The sequence below is a fragment of the Tamandua tetradactyla genome, chromosome 20, assembly GCF_023851605.1.
Source record: "Tamandua tetradactyla isolate mTamTet1 chromosome 20, mTamTet1.pri, whole genome shotgun sequence".
In the NCBI taxonomy this organism is placed as follows: domain Eukaryota; kingdom Metazoa; phylum Chordata; class Mammalia; order Pilosa; family Myrmecophagidae; genus Tamandua; species Tamandua tetradactyla.
In genome coordinates, this window is record NC_135346.1 from 63059277 (window position 1) to 63074600 (window position 15324).

The 15324-nt window shown below is 42.2% G+C and overlaps 1 protein-coding gene across 1 annotated transcript in view; it reads right to left on the reverse strand.

Annotated features, from left to right (window-relative positions):
- WNT3A (Wnt family member 3A) overlaps positions 1 to 15324 on the reverse strand; it is a 58871-nt gene that overhangs the window by 21701 nt on the left and 21846 nt on the right. The window contains exon 2 of the mRNA XM_077138129.1: positions 15073 to 15314. Within this exon, the coding sequence (XP_076994244.1) occupies positions 15073 to 15314 (242 nt within the window). The remainder of the gene's footprint in view (positions 1 to 15072; positions 15315 to 15324) is intronic.

Here is a 15324-nt window from a genome sequence, read left to right on the forward strand (position 1 = left end):
TCCTGGAAGCCGTCCCCAACAAAGGGACAGTTAGGCTGAGAGTCGAAGGGGAGGAGTTATCAAGAATGAGAAGACGAAGGCTGATCCGGAAGGAAAGTCTGTGCCCACCCTTAAAGAACTTCCATTCTTGCGAGGGATACAGGCAAGGACCAGAATGCAGCCGACATCTGACTATTTGAGGGCCGGGAGTATGGGAAACAACAGGTGTTCGGCACGGTGGGAGAAATAATCAGAGGGAGACAGTAGGCACCTGACATAATTCAACTTAATATTATTAAGATGGCAATACTTAATATTCATATTTTAACCAAAGTGGTCTAGAGTCAACGCAACCCCAATCAGAATTCCCAAAAACCAGTCAGTCCTCAAATTCATATGGAATTACAAAGGGTCTCACAGAGTCAAAATAATCTTTAAAAAGAATAAGAAAGTTTATTAGAGGTCTCACACTTCCCTATTTCAAGATTTGCTATATTGCTACAGGAATCAAAACAATTTATTACTGGAATCAGGATAGATAAATAGACCAATAGAATATAGCTGAGAGTCCAGAAATAAACTTGCACATTTAAACTCAAATGATATTTGATAAGGATGCTGACACAAATGAGTGGAGGACTAGTTTTTTCAACAAATGTACTGGGACAACTGGATATCCACATGCAAAAAATGAAGTTGGACCTCTTTCTCGTAACATTCGCAAACATCAACTGAAAAATGGAACAGAGACCTAAAGGTTAGAGCTAAAACTATAAAACTCTTAAGGCAAAAGATGAAAGAAAATATAGATAATTTGAACTTCACCAAATGAAAAACTTCATGATTCAAAGGATTCAAGAGAGTGATTACAATTCAATAAAATGAAAAGACAACCCATGGAATGAGAGAAAATGTTTGCAATTCATATATCTGGCAAAGAACTTATATGCAGAATTTAGAGAGAGCTCTTGCAGCAGAACAATAAAGACAAATAATTAAAAATGGGCCAAGGCCATTATCAATAAAACAGAAAATGACAAGTGCTGGAGAGGATGTGGAGAAAGAGGCACACTTATCCACTGTTGGTGGGAATGTCAAATGGTACAACTGCTGTGGAAAGCAGTTTGGCGGTTCCTCAGGAAGCTAAGAATAGAATTGCCAAATGACTCGGCAATGCCATTGCTAGGTATCTATTCAGAAGACATGAAGGCAAGGACACAAACAGACATTTGCACACCAGTGTCTATAGCAGCATTATTTACAATTGTCAAGAGATGGGAACAGCCCAAATGTCCATCAACAGATGAGTGACCAAATAAGCTGTGGTATATACATATGATGGAATATTACACAGCTGTAAGACAGAATAAAGTTATGAAGTGTGTAAAAACGTGGATGGACCCTGAGGACATTATGCTGAGTGAGATTAGTCAGAAAGAAAAGGATAAATACTGTATGGTCTCACTGATATGAACTGACATTAATGAATGAACTTGGAGAATTTCAGTTAAGAAAAGAGGCCATCAAGAGATAGAAATAGGGTAGATATTGGGTAATTGGAGCTGAAGGGATACAGATTGTGCAACAGGAGTGATTGTAAAAACTCAGAAATGGATAGCACAATACTACCTGATTGTAGCACAATAATGTAAGTACACTGAATGAAGTTGAATTGAGAATGATAGAGGGAGAAGGGCTGGGGGCACATATGAAACCAGAAGGAAAGATAGACAATAAAGACTGAGATGGTATAATCTAGAAATGCCTAGGGTGTACAATGATAGTGACTAAATGTACAAATTAAAAAATGTTTTTGCTTGAGGAAGAACAAAGGAATGTTAATATCACAACGTGTTGAAAATAGATGGTCATTCATATTTTAAAACTTCAACTTATGTGTGAGACTAAAGCAAAAAATGTTTATTTGCACAAAATTCATATTTTGACTTGTGCATTTCCTAATATAACTTATATGGGGAGGTTAACTGAACACCACACGTACGTGGAACCTTGGGGAGGGCATGAGATTTTGTAGGTTTGTCCAGTGTGATGCCCCAATAAATCCCAGAGGGATTTGAATAGTGAATAAAAAAGTATTTGCTAAGTCCCCTTGGGGGAATGGTGAGAAAGGGGGAAAATTCAACTTCCCCATTTGGAGAAGGCCTGATATTCTCACAAGCAGTGGGGACAACCAGATCAATAGGCCAAACCCTCAATCTTGGGGTTTGTTCATTTGAAACTTATCTCCACAAAGGTAGGCTAAGCCTATTTAAAATTAGACCTAAGAGTCACCCCTAGAGAACCTCTTTTGTTGCTCAGATGTGGCCTATTTCTCTCTCAGTCAACACGGCAAGCAAATTCACCACCCTCCCCCTCTACGTGAGACATGACTCCCAGGAGTATAAACCTCCCTGGCAACATGGGACAGAAATCCTAGAATGAGCTGGCCCTCAGCGTCAAGGGATTGAGAAAACCTTTTCTACTGAAAGGAGGAAGAGAGAAATGAGACAAAATAAAGTGTCAGTGGCTGAGAGATTTCAAACAGAGTCAAGAGGTTATCCCAGAGGTTATTCTTTCACATTATATAGATATTACCTTTTTAGTTAATGTATATTGGAGAGGATGGAGGGAAGTGCCTGAGAATGTAGAGCTGTGTTCCAGTAGCCATGTTTCTTGAAGATGATTGTATAATGATAGAGCTTTCACAGTGTGACTGTGTGATTGTGAAAACCTTGTGTCTGATGCTCCTTTTATCTAAGATATGGCCAGATGAGTAAAAAATATGGATTAAAAATAAATAATAGGGACAAATGTTAAAATAAATTGAGTGGATTGAAATACTAGTGATTAATGAAAGGGAGTGGTAAAGGGTATAAAAAAATAGGGGGAACAAAAGTTAAAATATATTGGGTAGATGGAAATACTAGCGGTCAAAGAGAGGGAGGGGTAAGGGGTATGGTATGTAAGAGGTTTTTCTTTTTTCTTTTTATTTCTTTTCCTGGAGTGATGCAAATGTCCTAAAAAATGATCATGGTGATGAATATACAACTATGTGATGTATTATGAACCACTGATTGTACACCATGTATGAATGCTTGTATATTAAGATTGTTCATATTTGTATGTTGTTTTAGTTTGATAATAAAAAATAAATAAATAAAAGAGAATGTTCAGAGTGGGCCACAGTGGCTCATCAGGCAGAGTTCTCGCTTGCCATGCCAGAGACCCGGATTTGATTCCCGGTATCTGCTCATGCAAAAAAAAAAAAAAGAAAAAAAAATACCAGGATATGGAGAAATTGGAACCCTCATACACTGCTGGTGGGAATCCATTTTGGAAAACATTTTGGCATTTCCTCAGAATGTAAATGTAGAGTTATTATATGACCCAGGAATTCCGCTCGTAGCTATATAGCCAAGAGAACTGAAACAGGTGTCTACTTGGAAAGAAGCATTATTCATAATAGCCAAAAGGTGAAAGGTGAAAGCCAACTGTCCACCAACTGATAAATGGATGAACAAATGTGGTAGATCCATATAGTATAATATTCTTCACCTATAAAAAGGAATGAGATTCTCATACACGCTACAATATGGATGAACCTTGAAGACATTATGTTAAAGGAAAGAAGCCAGACCCAACAGGTCATGTGTTGTCTGATTGCATTTATATGAAATAACGAGAATCGGCAAATCCATCGAGTCTTAGAGTAGATAGGGTTTGCCAGGGGCGCAGGGTGAGAGGAGAATGGGAAGTGTCTTAGTGAGTATAGAGTATCTTTTGGGGGTGGTAAGTATGTTCTGTAGTTAAATAATAGTAATAGTTGCACAACTCTGGATATACTAAGAACTACTGAAATGTACACTTTAAAAGGATGAATTTTGTAGTATGTGAATTATATTTCAATGAAGGTGCAATTTTATTAAAAGGTCAGGATGGGTATTTCTTGTTGAGTTGGAAAAATCAACAATATCCATCTCATTACAAGATAATTTCAAATATTTTACTTTTACTTTTAACAATAATCAAAATCTGATCTCTTTATGCCATTTTGATTAATAATGTGCTACTGCTAATTATAATAATAACTCATTTTTAAATACTTAAGCTTTGTGGACATATGACATAGCAAAGCTCAATTTCAGTTTATCTACATATTTCTGTTGCAAAGATGAATATAGGATAATTAACCAGAAAGAAGATGAATGGAAATTAAAAATGTGAAATTTCTGACTATTACTTTAGGTTTTCAATGGCTTGTGGTGATTATCAGATTACTATGTTATTTATACTGAGTGATCTAAGAGTTTTATATCAACATTGAAGTTATGCTGGAAATTACATCTTTTATGATTAATTTTTAGATGGCACCTTAAAAACAAACAGTGGTACAGTGATTTAAAAACTTATTTTAGAGGATGTTCTGGATTGAATTGTATGTCCCGAAAAGACATGTTGAAATCCTACCTGCCAGTACTAGGTGGTTGCCAATGCAATCAGCCAAGTTAAAATGAGGTGATACTGCAGTAGGGTGGGCTCTTAATCCAGTAAGACTGGGGTCCTTATAAGAAAGGGAAATTTTAACACAAAGATAGAGGGAAGAAGACCATGTGGTAACCAAAGCAGAGAACCCCATGGATTGCCAGCAAGCTACTGCCAGAAGTCAAGGGAGAGGCCCCTGGACTTCAGAGGGAGCACAGCCCTATCAACCCCTTGATTGTGGACCTCTGGCTTCAGAATATTTCTGCAGTTTTAAGCCATCCAGTTTGTGGTATTTTGTTATGGTGTCCCTAGGGATCTGAGACCGAGGGACTGCTTAAATACGTAAGTTTGAAGACCAATGGTTTAGATCCTTTGGCTGCTCAAGCAAATGCTATGCAAAGGGATGACTTAAAAAATGGGAATTTAATATCCGTGATTTTGAGGTTAGGAAATGTGATAGTCTGGAGACTTTACATACCCCAGAAAAGGATATTTATCAGTTAATCCATTGCTATGGGTGTAGACATGTTGTGGGTGGGAGCTTTTGATTAGGTTATTTCAACTGAGATGTGACCCACCTTATTCAAAGTGTGTCTTAATCCTCTAACTGGCGTCCTTTATAAAAGGATAAACTACACACAGAAGCTAAGAGATGAAATTAAGAGAAGCTCATGAGAAGCTGAGAGAAACATCCAAAGACATTTAGTGGAAAAGCCACAGATGGAGAAGCCAGAAGCTGAGGCAACGGAAGCTGGGAGAGAAGAACCAGCAGACGCTGCCATGGACCTGGTTTTGTGACAGAGGGGTGCCAGATCACCAGCACCCTTTCTCCAGAGAAGGTATTGTCCTGTGGTGTCTTACTTTGGACACTTTTGTGGCCTTAGAATTGTAAACTTGTACCTTAATTAATCCCCAATGTTAGAAGCTATCCATCTCTAGTATATTGTTTTCGTCAGCTTTAGCAAACTGAAACAGGAAAAAAGGCCAAATCAAGGCTTTGGGCTTTCTCTCTGAAGACTGTAGGGTTCTGGGGCTGGCTGCTGGGGACCCTTGGTCCTTAGCCTGTCACATAGCAAGGCAAATGGCTGTGTCTCCTGGTCTCTTCCTTCTCTTCCTTGGTCTCTCTTTTTTCTTCTGGGTCCTGTAGATGTACAACTTCTAACTACTCCCCCTGCAGCTTTCCCTCTTTCTGTGTGTCTAAATTTTATTCTTTTATAAAAGACTCCAGTAATAAGATTAGGGCCCATCCTGACTGAGGTAGCTAAACCTTAACTGAAGTAGCCTCATCAAAAATGCCTACTTCCAATGGGTTCACCCCTGTGCTGGGCTGAAACTGCTCTGTATCCCAGAAAGTGATGTTCTTTGATCCTAATTCTATCTTCCCAGCAGTCTCTTCACCCCACATGGGACCCAGATTCACACAGTAATAGAAGTAGACATCTTTCCTCCCCAGTGTCTCATCTGCCCTTCACATTACCTTGTAGGGAGAGCAGGAAATGAAAAGTCTTTCTCCCCTTTGAATGGGGACACACAGAAGCCCTGAAAGGGTCACTGAATCATCTTGGACCTCAATGTACCAGCAAACTGTGCTCAAGCTTCCTATACAGGAAAATTCTCTTGCCACTTGAGAGGGCTTTTCTGGAGGAGACAAAGTCCTTAGCTGACCCTTCTGTTCCCCTACAAGGACCTTGCATCCTGATGTCCAGAGCCTGGACATGGTCTTTCTTCTCAGCCCTGGCTTTCAGTGGCCAGTGAGCCCCACAGAACTCATACTTGCTGCTCGCTGGCTGACCAAGAGCCCAACTTCATGAGCTATGGGCTCCCTTTGAGAAACCACTGCTCAGAGTTTAGGGCAGCTCTGACCCAGGCCCATCCAGGGCCTTGGAAGAAATGGCAAGTTAGTACTCCTCATTTACTTAGGAGGGCCTGGCAGGCCCAGATGGGGCTTTAGACATCTGTCTGTCTCTCCCACCCCACAACACATGGCAACGCCTATTGGTATGATGCTTTAGGACTCCTGGACTGAAAAGGACCATACGGTTCGGGACCCTCATAACAGGTGGGGAAACTGAGGTTCAGGAAGGGGCCCTGATTTCCTCAAGATTTCCCTACAAGTCCTATTCCTGGAATAATAATCTTTGGAGATTGTCTTTGGTTCTCAAAACTTGAGACTCCCCTGGTGAGATTTTAAGTGTCCCCGGAGCTGAAGACACAATCCAGAGCAATTAGATCAGAATCTTGGGGGATGAGTCCCAAGCATCGAGATTTTTTTCAAACTCTCCCCAGGCAACTCTAATATGTAGCCAAGTCTGAAACCCACTGGTCCGGTGGCATTCTCACAGGTAAGGAGAGGGCAGCATAGATGCTGTCTCCTCTGCTTCCTCCCTTCTTTTCACCTGGGCCTGTCGCAGCATCTTAGCCTTACTCCCTGAAGGCAGGTGTTAGCGTCACCCGAAAATGCTCCTCAGCCCCCACCCATCGAGAGAGACAGGGGAGTCTGCCATTGTCTTACTGGTTTGGACTCCAAAACAATCCTGCAGTGGGTGGCTACTGAGGACCCTTCCCGGCCCCACAGGCCTGAGACCATTCCTGCCAGTCAACCCGCATCTCATATTCCCCTTCCCTTTGCCATGATTTATGACCCAGGAAATGTTCATTCTCCAAACAATGGGCTTTTCTGGAGAGTGTCTGCAATCCTCTATGTGGCTGGATGGGTTAACTTTCTCAGCACCTTCTGGAAAGGAGATGTGGGCTATCAGTATTAATGCCGGAAAAATAAAAGCCAGCTCCCCCTCCCCTAGGGATCTCTCACTCCATGCAGGGCAACATGTGCTTTTCCATGCCTGTTGGTTCAACCCCACAAGCTGGTGTTTCTCCAAAAGGAGTAGGCTGGGCTCCCCAAGGCTCGGCCCCATCCTCTGGCCTAGTCCCAGCAGACGACATGTGGCTTAAACACCAGCATGAAGGGCAAAACAGCAGGTTAGATGCTGGGAGAGCTGAGAGCCGAGCTCTCACCCAAGCTCTGCTTTCAAATTGGGCTCCTGAGCAACTCCTCTCCTTCCTCTTGGTTGTGAAATGAAGAGCTTACTTTAGCCATTAATGCTTAAATGACTCTCTGAGCTGGCGTTATCCCGGCTTCCAGCTAGGGTCAGCTCTCCAGGAGGAGGGAAGTCATGTGCCCACTGGGCAGGGCCAGGCCTTGACCCCATTCATCTTCTCCCCATTTCCACTGGGCAACTGTGAAGCTGGGGTGCCGACAAGGGGCAACCTGATGTACCCCACAGACTCCCAGGATGATAGCAGCTAACAATTACCCTTCCTGTGTCCAGAAGAACCCTCACCCAACACAGTCTCCTTCTGCTACTTGAGTGGGGCAGCCCTTTTTGAGGGCTTCCTGTCATCTTCTCAAAATCCCTCCCATTTCTTCTTATTTAAGGAGTGCTCTAGTTTGCAAGCTGCTGGAATGTAATATACCAGAAACAATGGCTTTTAAAAAGGGGAATTTAATAAGTTGCAAGTTTACAGTTCTAAGGCCGTGAAAATATCCAAATAAGGCCAGGCTATGAAACCATTCAAATTAAGTCACCAACAAGAGTTTACCTACATTCCAGAAAGGCCGGTGAAGTTCAAGGTTTTTTCTCAACTGGAAAGGCACATGGCAAACATGGCAACTTGGTGAACATGGCAACTTCTGCTAGCTTGTACCCCAGACTTCTTGTTTCATGAAGCGCTCTTAGGGGCGTTTTCCTTTTTATCTCCAAAGGTCTCTGATCTCTGAAGCTTTCTCCAAAATGGTTCCCTCTTAAAGGGCTCCAGTAAGCAACCCCACCTTGAATGGATGGAGACACAGCTCCATGGAAACCGTCTAATCAGAAGTTACCACCCACAATTGGGTGGAATACATCTCCATGGAGATAGTCAAAGAGATCCCACCCAGCAATACTGAATGAGGATTAAAGAACTTGGCTTTTCTGGGGTCCACCACTGATTCACACTGGCACAGAGCAGAAGAGGAAAGTCCCAGGCACCTCTCCTGGACCCTGGCACCCAAGCCTCTGTCTGGAGCCTCACAGCCATGGGGCATGCACTGGCCATCTCTCTACCACTTCTTCCCCACTGCAAGGACCCACACCACACGGGTGTCACACACAGCCTGAGGCACCACATCACCTGTGAATGCGACTCCTCTCACCCATAGGAGCAGCCTTAGCTGCCACGCCTCCATGGGAAAGGTGCCGTGTAACGTATGCTAACCGGCCTGCTCTGTAAAGCAGGCTGAGCTGCAGTTATGGCCCATTTTATGGACCAGGACGCAGACGCACCAAGAATTGTTGAAGGTCACTCAGAGGTCAGCTCTTGAAGCTTCTCTCTCTCTGTCCCACAGCTTCTTCCACCCAAGGACCTTGACATGCTCCCTCAGGACACAGTCTCCTTGACCTCTGCCCCAGTAACTGATCCCAGGCTCCAAGCCTGACTCCCATCTGGAACCCTTTGCCCTGTGGTGTGCTCCCCTCTAAAGGACATGGATATATGGATGGGCGTGGCCATGACCCCCTCACATCCAAGGAGCTCTGGTCCTTGAAATGAACTCAGTCTGAAGTCAGGTCCCATGACTCCTCAGTCCAGTGTTTACTTATCTCCAGCTAGCATCTCCCTCCTTAGCTGGCCTCCACCCCAGATGCTAGCTGACCCCACAGCCCTGTGCATCTTCCTTTCAGATATTTCTTGGGTTCCTTCCTTCCTCTGCATTCTGGCTGTTTGGTCTTAGCAAGGTCATTCATTTGTCCCATGCTTGATGACTGAGCACCTGCAAGGCCTACAGGAGGATTGCCCTCACAGAACTCACCCTCTAGCACAGAGGCAGACTGATACACAACAGAGCAGGTGGTGAAATGTGAAACAGAGTGAGGACGTTGGGAGGGCCAGCCGTAGGTAGGGGCGTGCTATGTCATACAGGTGATAAGTGGCATTCGGAACAGAAACCTGAGGGAAACAGCCAAGTGAGCCATGGAGACAGCAGGGGAAAGAGCATGAGGCAGAGGAGATGGCAATCTGCAAAGGCCCAGAGGTGAGACTGTGCTTAAGGTGTTTGAGAAAGAGCAGTGAGGTCAGCAGGGCTGGAAATGGGGATAAAAGGGAGAACAGACAGGCTGATGGAAAAAACCTAGCCAGAGGCCAGGGGACTCTGAGAGTTGGGAGCCCTGGAGTGGTAGGGGTGAAGGAGGTCATGTGGTCTGCCTTGGGGTCCAGGAAAGGATCAAGAGCACCCGTGTGAGAGCCCTTGCCATCACTCAGGGGAGTTAGCATGGCAGTTAATGACTAAGAGTAAAGGGGAGTGGACTTTGGGTTTGGGTTGAAGATAGAGCCAGTGGTACTTGTGAGGAGGAGGTGATGGTGGGGAAGCCAGGAGAGAAGCAGTGTGTGGGAGATTCCTATCAAGACTGCATGGTATGTAAGCAGGATTTTTTCAGGCAACTTGCCCTGTTCCCACCCCCTATCCCTCTAGACAAACAGCTTTATACAGCACAACTTTATTCCAAAGTCTTCTGTGGCCTTTTCTTCCTGCTGACTGCTCGTCAGCACAGCTGTGGTTCCTGGGGTCCCATCTCAGCCAGCAGGTCTTCCCTGGCCCACACTGATGGCACCGGCACTTTCCAGAGTTGGCCACACCAATGCACACACATCCTTCCAATGCATCTCATAATGTGACCTTGACACCCCATTCAGTAGAGGGGCCTGCGGTCCCTGCCCTAGAACCTGGGTGGACTTTGCAGAATGTGGTGGAAATGGCACTGCTTGTCCTCTAAGACTGAGTCTTAAAAGGTGATACAGAGTGACAGCAGCGAGAGGGATGAAGTATGGAGCTCCTCCACAGAAACGCTGAAAAAATGAAGAGACACTGGCAGAATCAACCTTTCTCAGCTATTACCTTAAATGTCAATGATTAAATTAGTCTATTAAAAGGCAGAGACTGGCAGATTGGATAAAAAAAGTGTGCTCCTTCTATATGCTGTTTATAAGAGCTTTACTTTAGGCACAAAGACACAAAGAAGTTGAGAGTAAAGGCGGGGTTGGGGGGAGATATTCCATGCAACCAGAGAGTTCTACAGTGATAGCTGGAGACTTCAATATACCATTCTCAATAATCGTTTGAACATCTAAGCAGAAGATCAATAGGGAAATTGAGGACTTAAAAAAACACTATTAACCAATTAGACCTACAGGACATATATAGAACACTCCACTCAATGATAACAGAATACATATTTCCCTCCAGTGCACATGAAACATCTTCTGTAGACCATAGGTTAGGCCATGAATCAAATCTTAATAAATGTTAAAATATTGTAATCACGCAAAGTATCTTTTCAGATCACAATGGAATAAAGCTAAAAATCAATAGCAGAAAGAAAACTGTAAAATTTACAAATACGTGGAAATTAAACAACACACTATTAAACAACCAATAGGTCAAAGAAGAAATTATAAAGAAAATTAGGAAATATCTTAAGAGGAATAAAAAGTGGAAACACAACATACCAAAAGTTATGGCAGTGCTCAGAAGAAAACTTATAGCTACCTACATTAAAAAAAGAAGAGGATTCATGAGGGGCTCAGAGATAGAATGCTCACCTGCCATGCAGAACACTCGATCCCCAGCCCATGCACCAATAAAAAAAAAAAGATGAAGAAAAGATCACAATTCAATAACCTAACCTCTCACCCAAAGAAGTTAAAACAGGAAGAACAAACTAAACCCAAACTTAGTAGAAAGAAAGAAATAGTAAAGATTAGTATGGAGATAAATGAAATTAAGAACAGAAAAACAATAAAAATCAACAAAACCAATAGTTTTTTTTTAAAGATCAGTAAAATAGACAAACCTTTAGCCAGACTGATAAAGAAAAAGAGAGAGGAGTCATAAATTACTAAAATCAGGAATGCAAATGGGGACATGACTACCAACCTTACAGAAATAAAAAGCTATAAAAAATTATATGCCAACAAATTCAGAAACCTAGATGAGATGAACAAATTCTTAGAAACATACAAATAACCTAATTTGACTCAAGAAGAAATAGAAACTCTCAACAAACCTTTAACAGTTTTGTTAAATTGAATCGGTTAATAAGAAACCTCCTAACAAAGGAAAGCCCAAAAGCAAATGGCTTCACTGGTGAATCTTACCAAATGTCTAAAAAAGAATTAACACTAAAGCTTCTCAAACTCTTCCAAAAAAATAAAAGAGGAAAGAGAACTTTTTAATACACTCCGTGAGGCCTGATAGCAAAGCTAGACCAAGGCAACAAGAAAAGAAAACTACAGACCAACACCCATTATGAATATCGATGCGAAAATCTCAACAAAATATTAACAAACCAAATCCAGCAGCACATAAAAGGATTATGCATCATGAGTGAGGATTTATCCAGGAATGTGAGGAAATTTCAATATATGAATATCAATCAATGTGATACACTACATTAATAGAACGAAGAAACAAAATCACATGATCATCTTAATTGATGAAGAAAAAGCTTTTGATAAAATCTAACACTCTCTCAAGATAGAAACATTCAAACAGACTAGGAACAGAAGGGAACTTCCTCAACCTAATGAAGGGCATACATGAAAAACTCATGCCAATATCATACTCAATGGTGAAATATGGAATTCTCCCTAAGGTCAGGGAGAAGACAAAGGTGCCTTCTTTTGCCACTTCTATTTAATATCATGCTACAAATTGTACCCAGAATAATTAGGCAAGAAAGAGAAAGAAGAGACATCCAAATTGAAAAGGAAGAAGTAAATCTCTCTCTATTTGCAGATGACATAGGATCGTATGCTCAGAATATCCTAAAGAATCCACATAACCATCAGAGTAAATAATGAATTCAGCAATTTTCAGGATACAAGATAAACACACAAAAAATCTGTTGGATTTCTATACGTTAGCAATGAACCACCCAAAAAGGAAATTAAGAAAACAATTCCATGTATTATAGCATCAAAAAGAAAAACTACTTAGGAATACATTTGACCAAGGAGATGCAAAAGCTATACACTGAAAACTGCAAAACATGGCTGAAAGAAATGAAAGAAGACCTAAATAAATAGAAAGACATCTTGTATTCAGGATTGGAACACAATATTCTTAAGATGTCAATATTACTAAAGTGATCTACAGAATCAATGCAATCCCTATCAAAATTCCACCAATCCTTTTTGCAGAAATGGAAAAGCCAATCCTAAAATTCATGTGAAATTGCAAGGTGAACCCAAATTGCCAAAATGAAATTGAAAAAGAATAAAATTGGAGGATTCATGCTTCCCTGTTTCAAAACTTACTGCAAAACGACAGTAATCAGAACAGTGTGGTGCTGACATAAGGATAGTCATCTAAATGGAATAGAATTGAGAGTCCAGAAATAAATTCATATTTCTTTGGTAAATTGTTGTTTGACAGAGGTGCCATCCCCATACAATCAGAACTCTACCTCCCCCATATATAAAATTAATCCAAAATGGATCAAACACCTAAAGGTAAGAGGTAAAACTATTGAAGTCTTTAAGGAAAACATGGTAGTAAATCTTCACTCCCTTGGACATGACAATATATTTTTAGATTTGACACTAAAAACATGAGGAACAAAGGAAAAAATACACAAATTAGACTTCATCAAGTTTAAAACTTTAGTGTGTCAAAGGTCACCTTCATGAAAGTGAAAAGATAACTTACAAAATAGGAGAAAATAGTTGCAAATCACATATTTGATAAGGGTTTTATATGCAGAGTATATAAAGAACTCTTCTAACTCAAACAAGAAAGATGAAAAATGCAATTGAAAAATGGGCAAAGGACTTGACATTTCTCCAAAGAAGATACACAAATGACCAATTAGTCAATTAAAATATTCTCAAAGTTATTATCTACCAAGGAAATGCAAATCATCAAAAACACAGTGAGATAATCACATCACATCTACTGGGATGGCTGAAAGAAAAAAGACAAACAATAACAAGTGCTGATGAGGATATGGACAAATTGGAGCCCCTGTACATTGTCGGTGGGGATGTAAAATGGTACAGCCACTATGGAAACAGGTGGTTTATCAAAAATTTAACAGAATTACTGTATGACCCAGCAATTCTACTCCTAGGTATGCACCCAAGAAAGTGAAAACAGCTATTCAAACAAAAACTTGTACACAAGTGTTCCTAGCAGTGCTATTCACAATAGCCAAATGGTGAAAATAGCCCAGTGGTCCCTCGGTGGATGCACAGATACACAAAATGTGATATATTAATATAATGGAATATTATTCAGTCTCTGAAAGGAATGAAGGACTGGTATTTATTATAACAAGGACTAACCTGTAAAACATTATGCTAAATGAAAGATGCAAGACACTAAAGGGCATATACTGTAGGATTCTATTTTTATGAAATGCCCAGAATAGGCAAATCCATGGACACAGAAGGCACCTTATTGGTTGCTAAGGCCTGGGGGTTGGGAGAAATGAGAGTGATTGCTAATGGGTAACATGCCTCTTTTGGAAGATGATGAGGATGCTTTGAGGTAAGACAGAGGCAGTGGTTGCCCAACACTGTGAATGTACTAAAAGCCACTGAATTGTATGCTTTTTATGTTCCACCTACCTGTCTCCCTCCCACTCCTCCCACTCCAGTCCTTGTGTTTGGTACCCAGCCCCGTGTGGACAGGTCATTTGTGTGTGTTCTAGATGACAGACAGCATCAGCAGCCAGGGCTGTGGGGACCAGGGCTCTGCAGGGCTGCCACGTTCCCGACCCACAAAAATCATGAGGTATAACAAACGCTTACTACTGTCTTAAGCTACCTTGTTTTGTGATAATTTTCTCTTCAGCAGTAGATAACCAACACCCAGCCATGGTCATTTTCCCCTCCTTCCCCAAATAACCCACGACTCCAGGACCCTGGATAGCTCCTGCTCTTGTGCCTTTGTGTATGCTGCTTAACCCATGTTGCCCCCTGCCCATACCTTCTTATTTTTACTTTGCATTTCGTCTACTTCTGAAGCCATGCCTCCTCCAAGAAGCCTTCTGTGATTACCCTTGCTCCCCCTAGAACAGCCCACTTTCATTTTTTGGAAGTGGGGAAGGACGAGGAATATCTGGGGATTTGGATGATTTTACAGATCATCGTTTTTCCCAACTTCCAGAAGCACCGCTCAAGAGCTGGCTTCTCAAAGAAGTTGAACATAGAATTACTTTATGACCCAGGAATTCCACTCCTGGGTATCCACCCAAGAGAAATGAAATAAGTCTTCAAACAAATACTTGTACTTTCTCACGAATGTGGGGAACAAAACTTGGAGATGCCAGCAGCCATGATAGTCTGTGGAGCACTTCCCACATGCTAGAGAAGCCATTTTCATCCCCACTCAGAAAAGAACACAGAGGCAAGAGAAGTGACCTGTCCCGCATTCCATCACCATGAGGGGTAGAGCTGGACTCAAACCCAGGCCCTCAGCTTCAGGCCCCACCCTCACTCACAGAACTGTGCTGCTGCCAAGAGGGAACTGATGGTGCAATTCCCTCCTTTCTGCCCTCCTGGGGCTGCCTCACGTACCTTTGTCCAGAACGGGTCCGAAGATGGCCAGGCTGTTGTGGACGGTGGTGCAGTTCCAGCGGCGGCCACGGAACTGGTGCTGGCACTCCTGGATGCCGATCTTGACGCCTTCTGCCACACTAGGCATGATCTCCACGTAATTCCGGCAGAAGCGCAGCTGCTTGGGCACCAGGCCAGGGATGCTGGCACAGAGGATGGGCTGCGTGCTGAGGGAGGAGTACTGGTGCCCGATGGCCAGGGACCTAGCAGGAA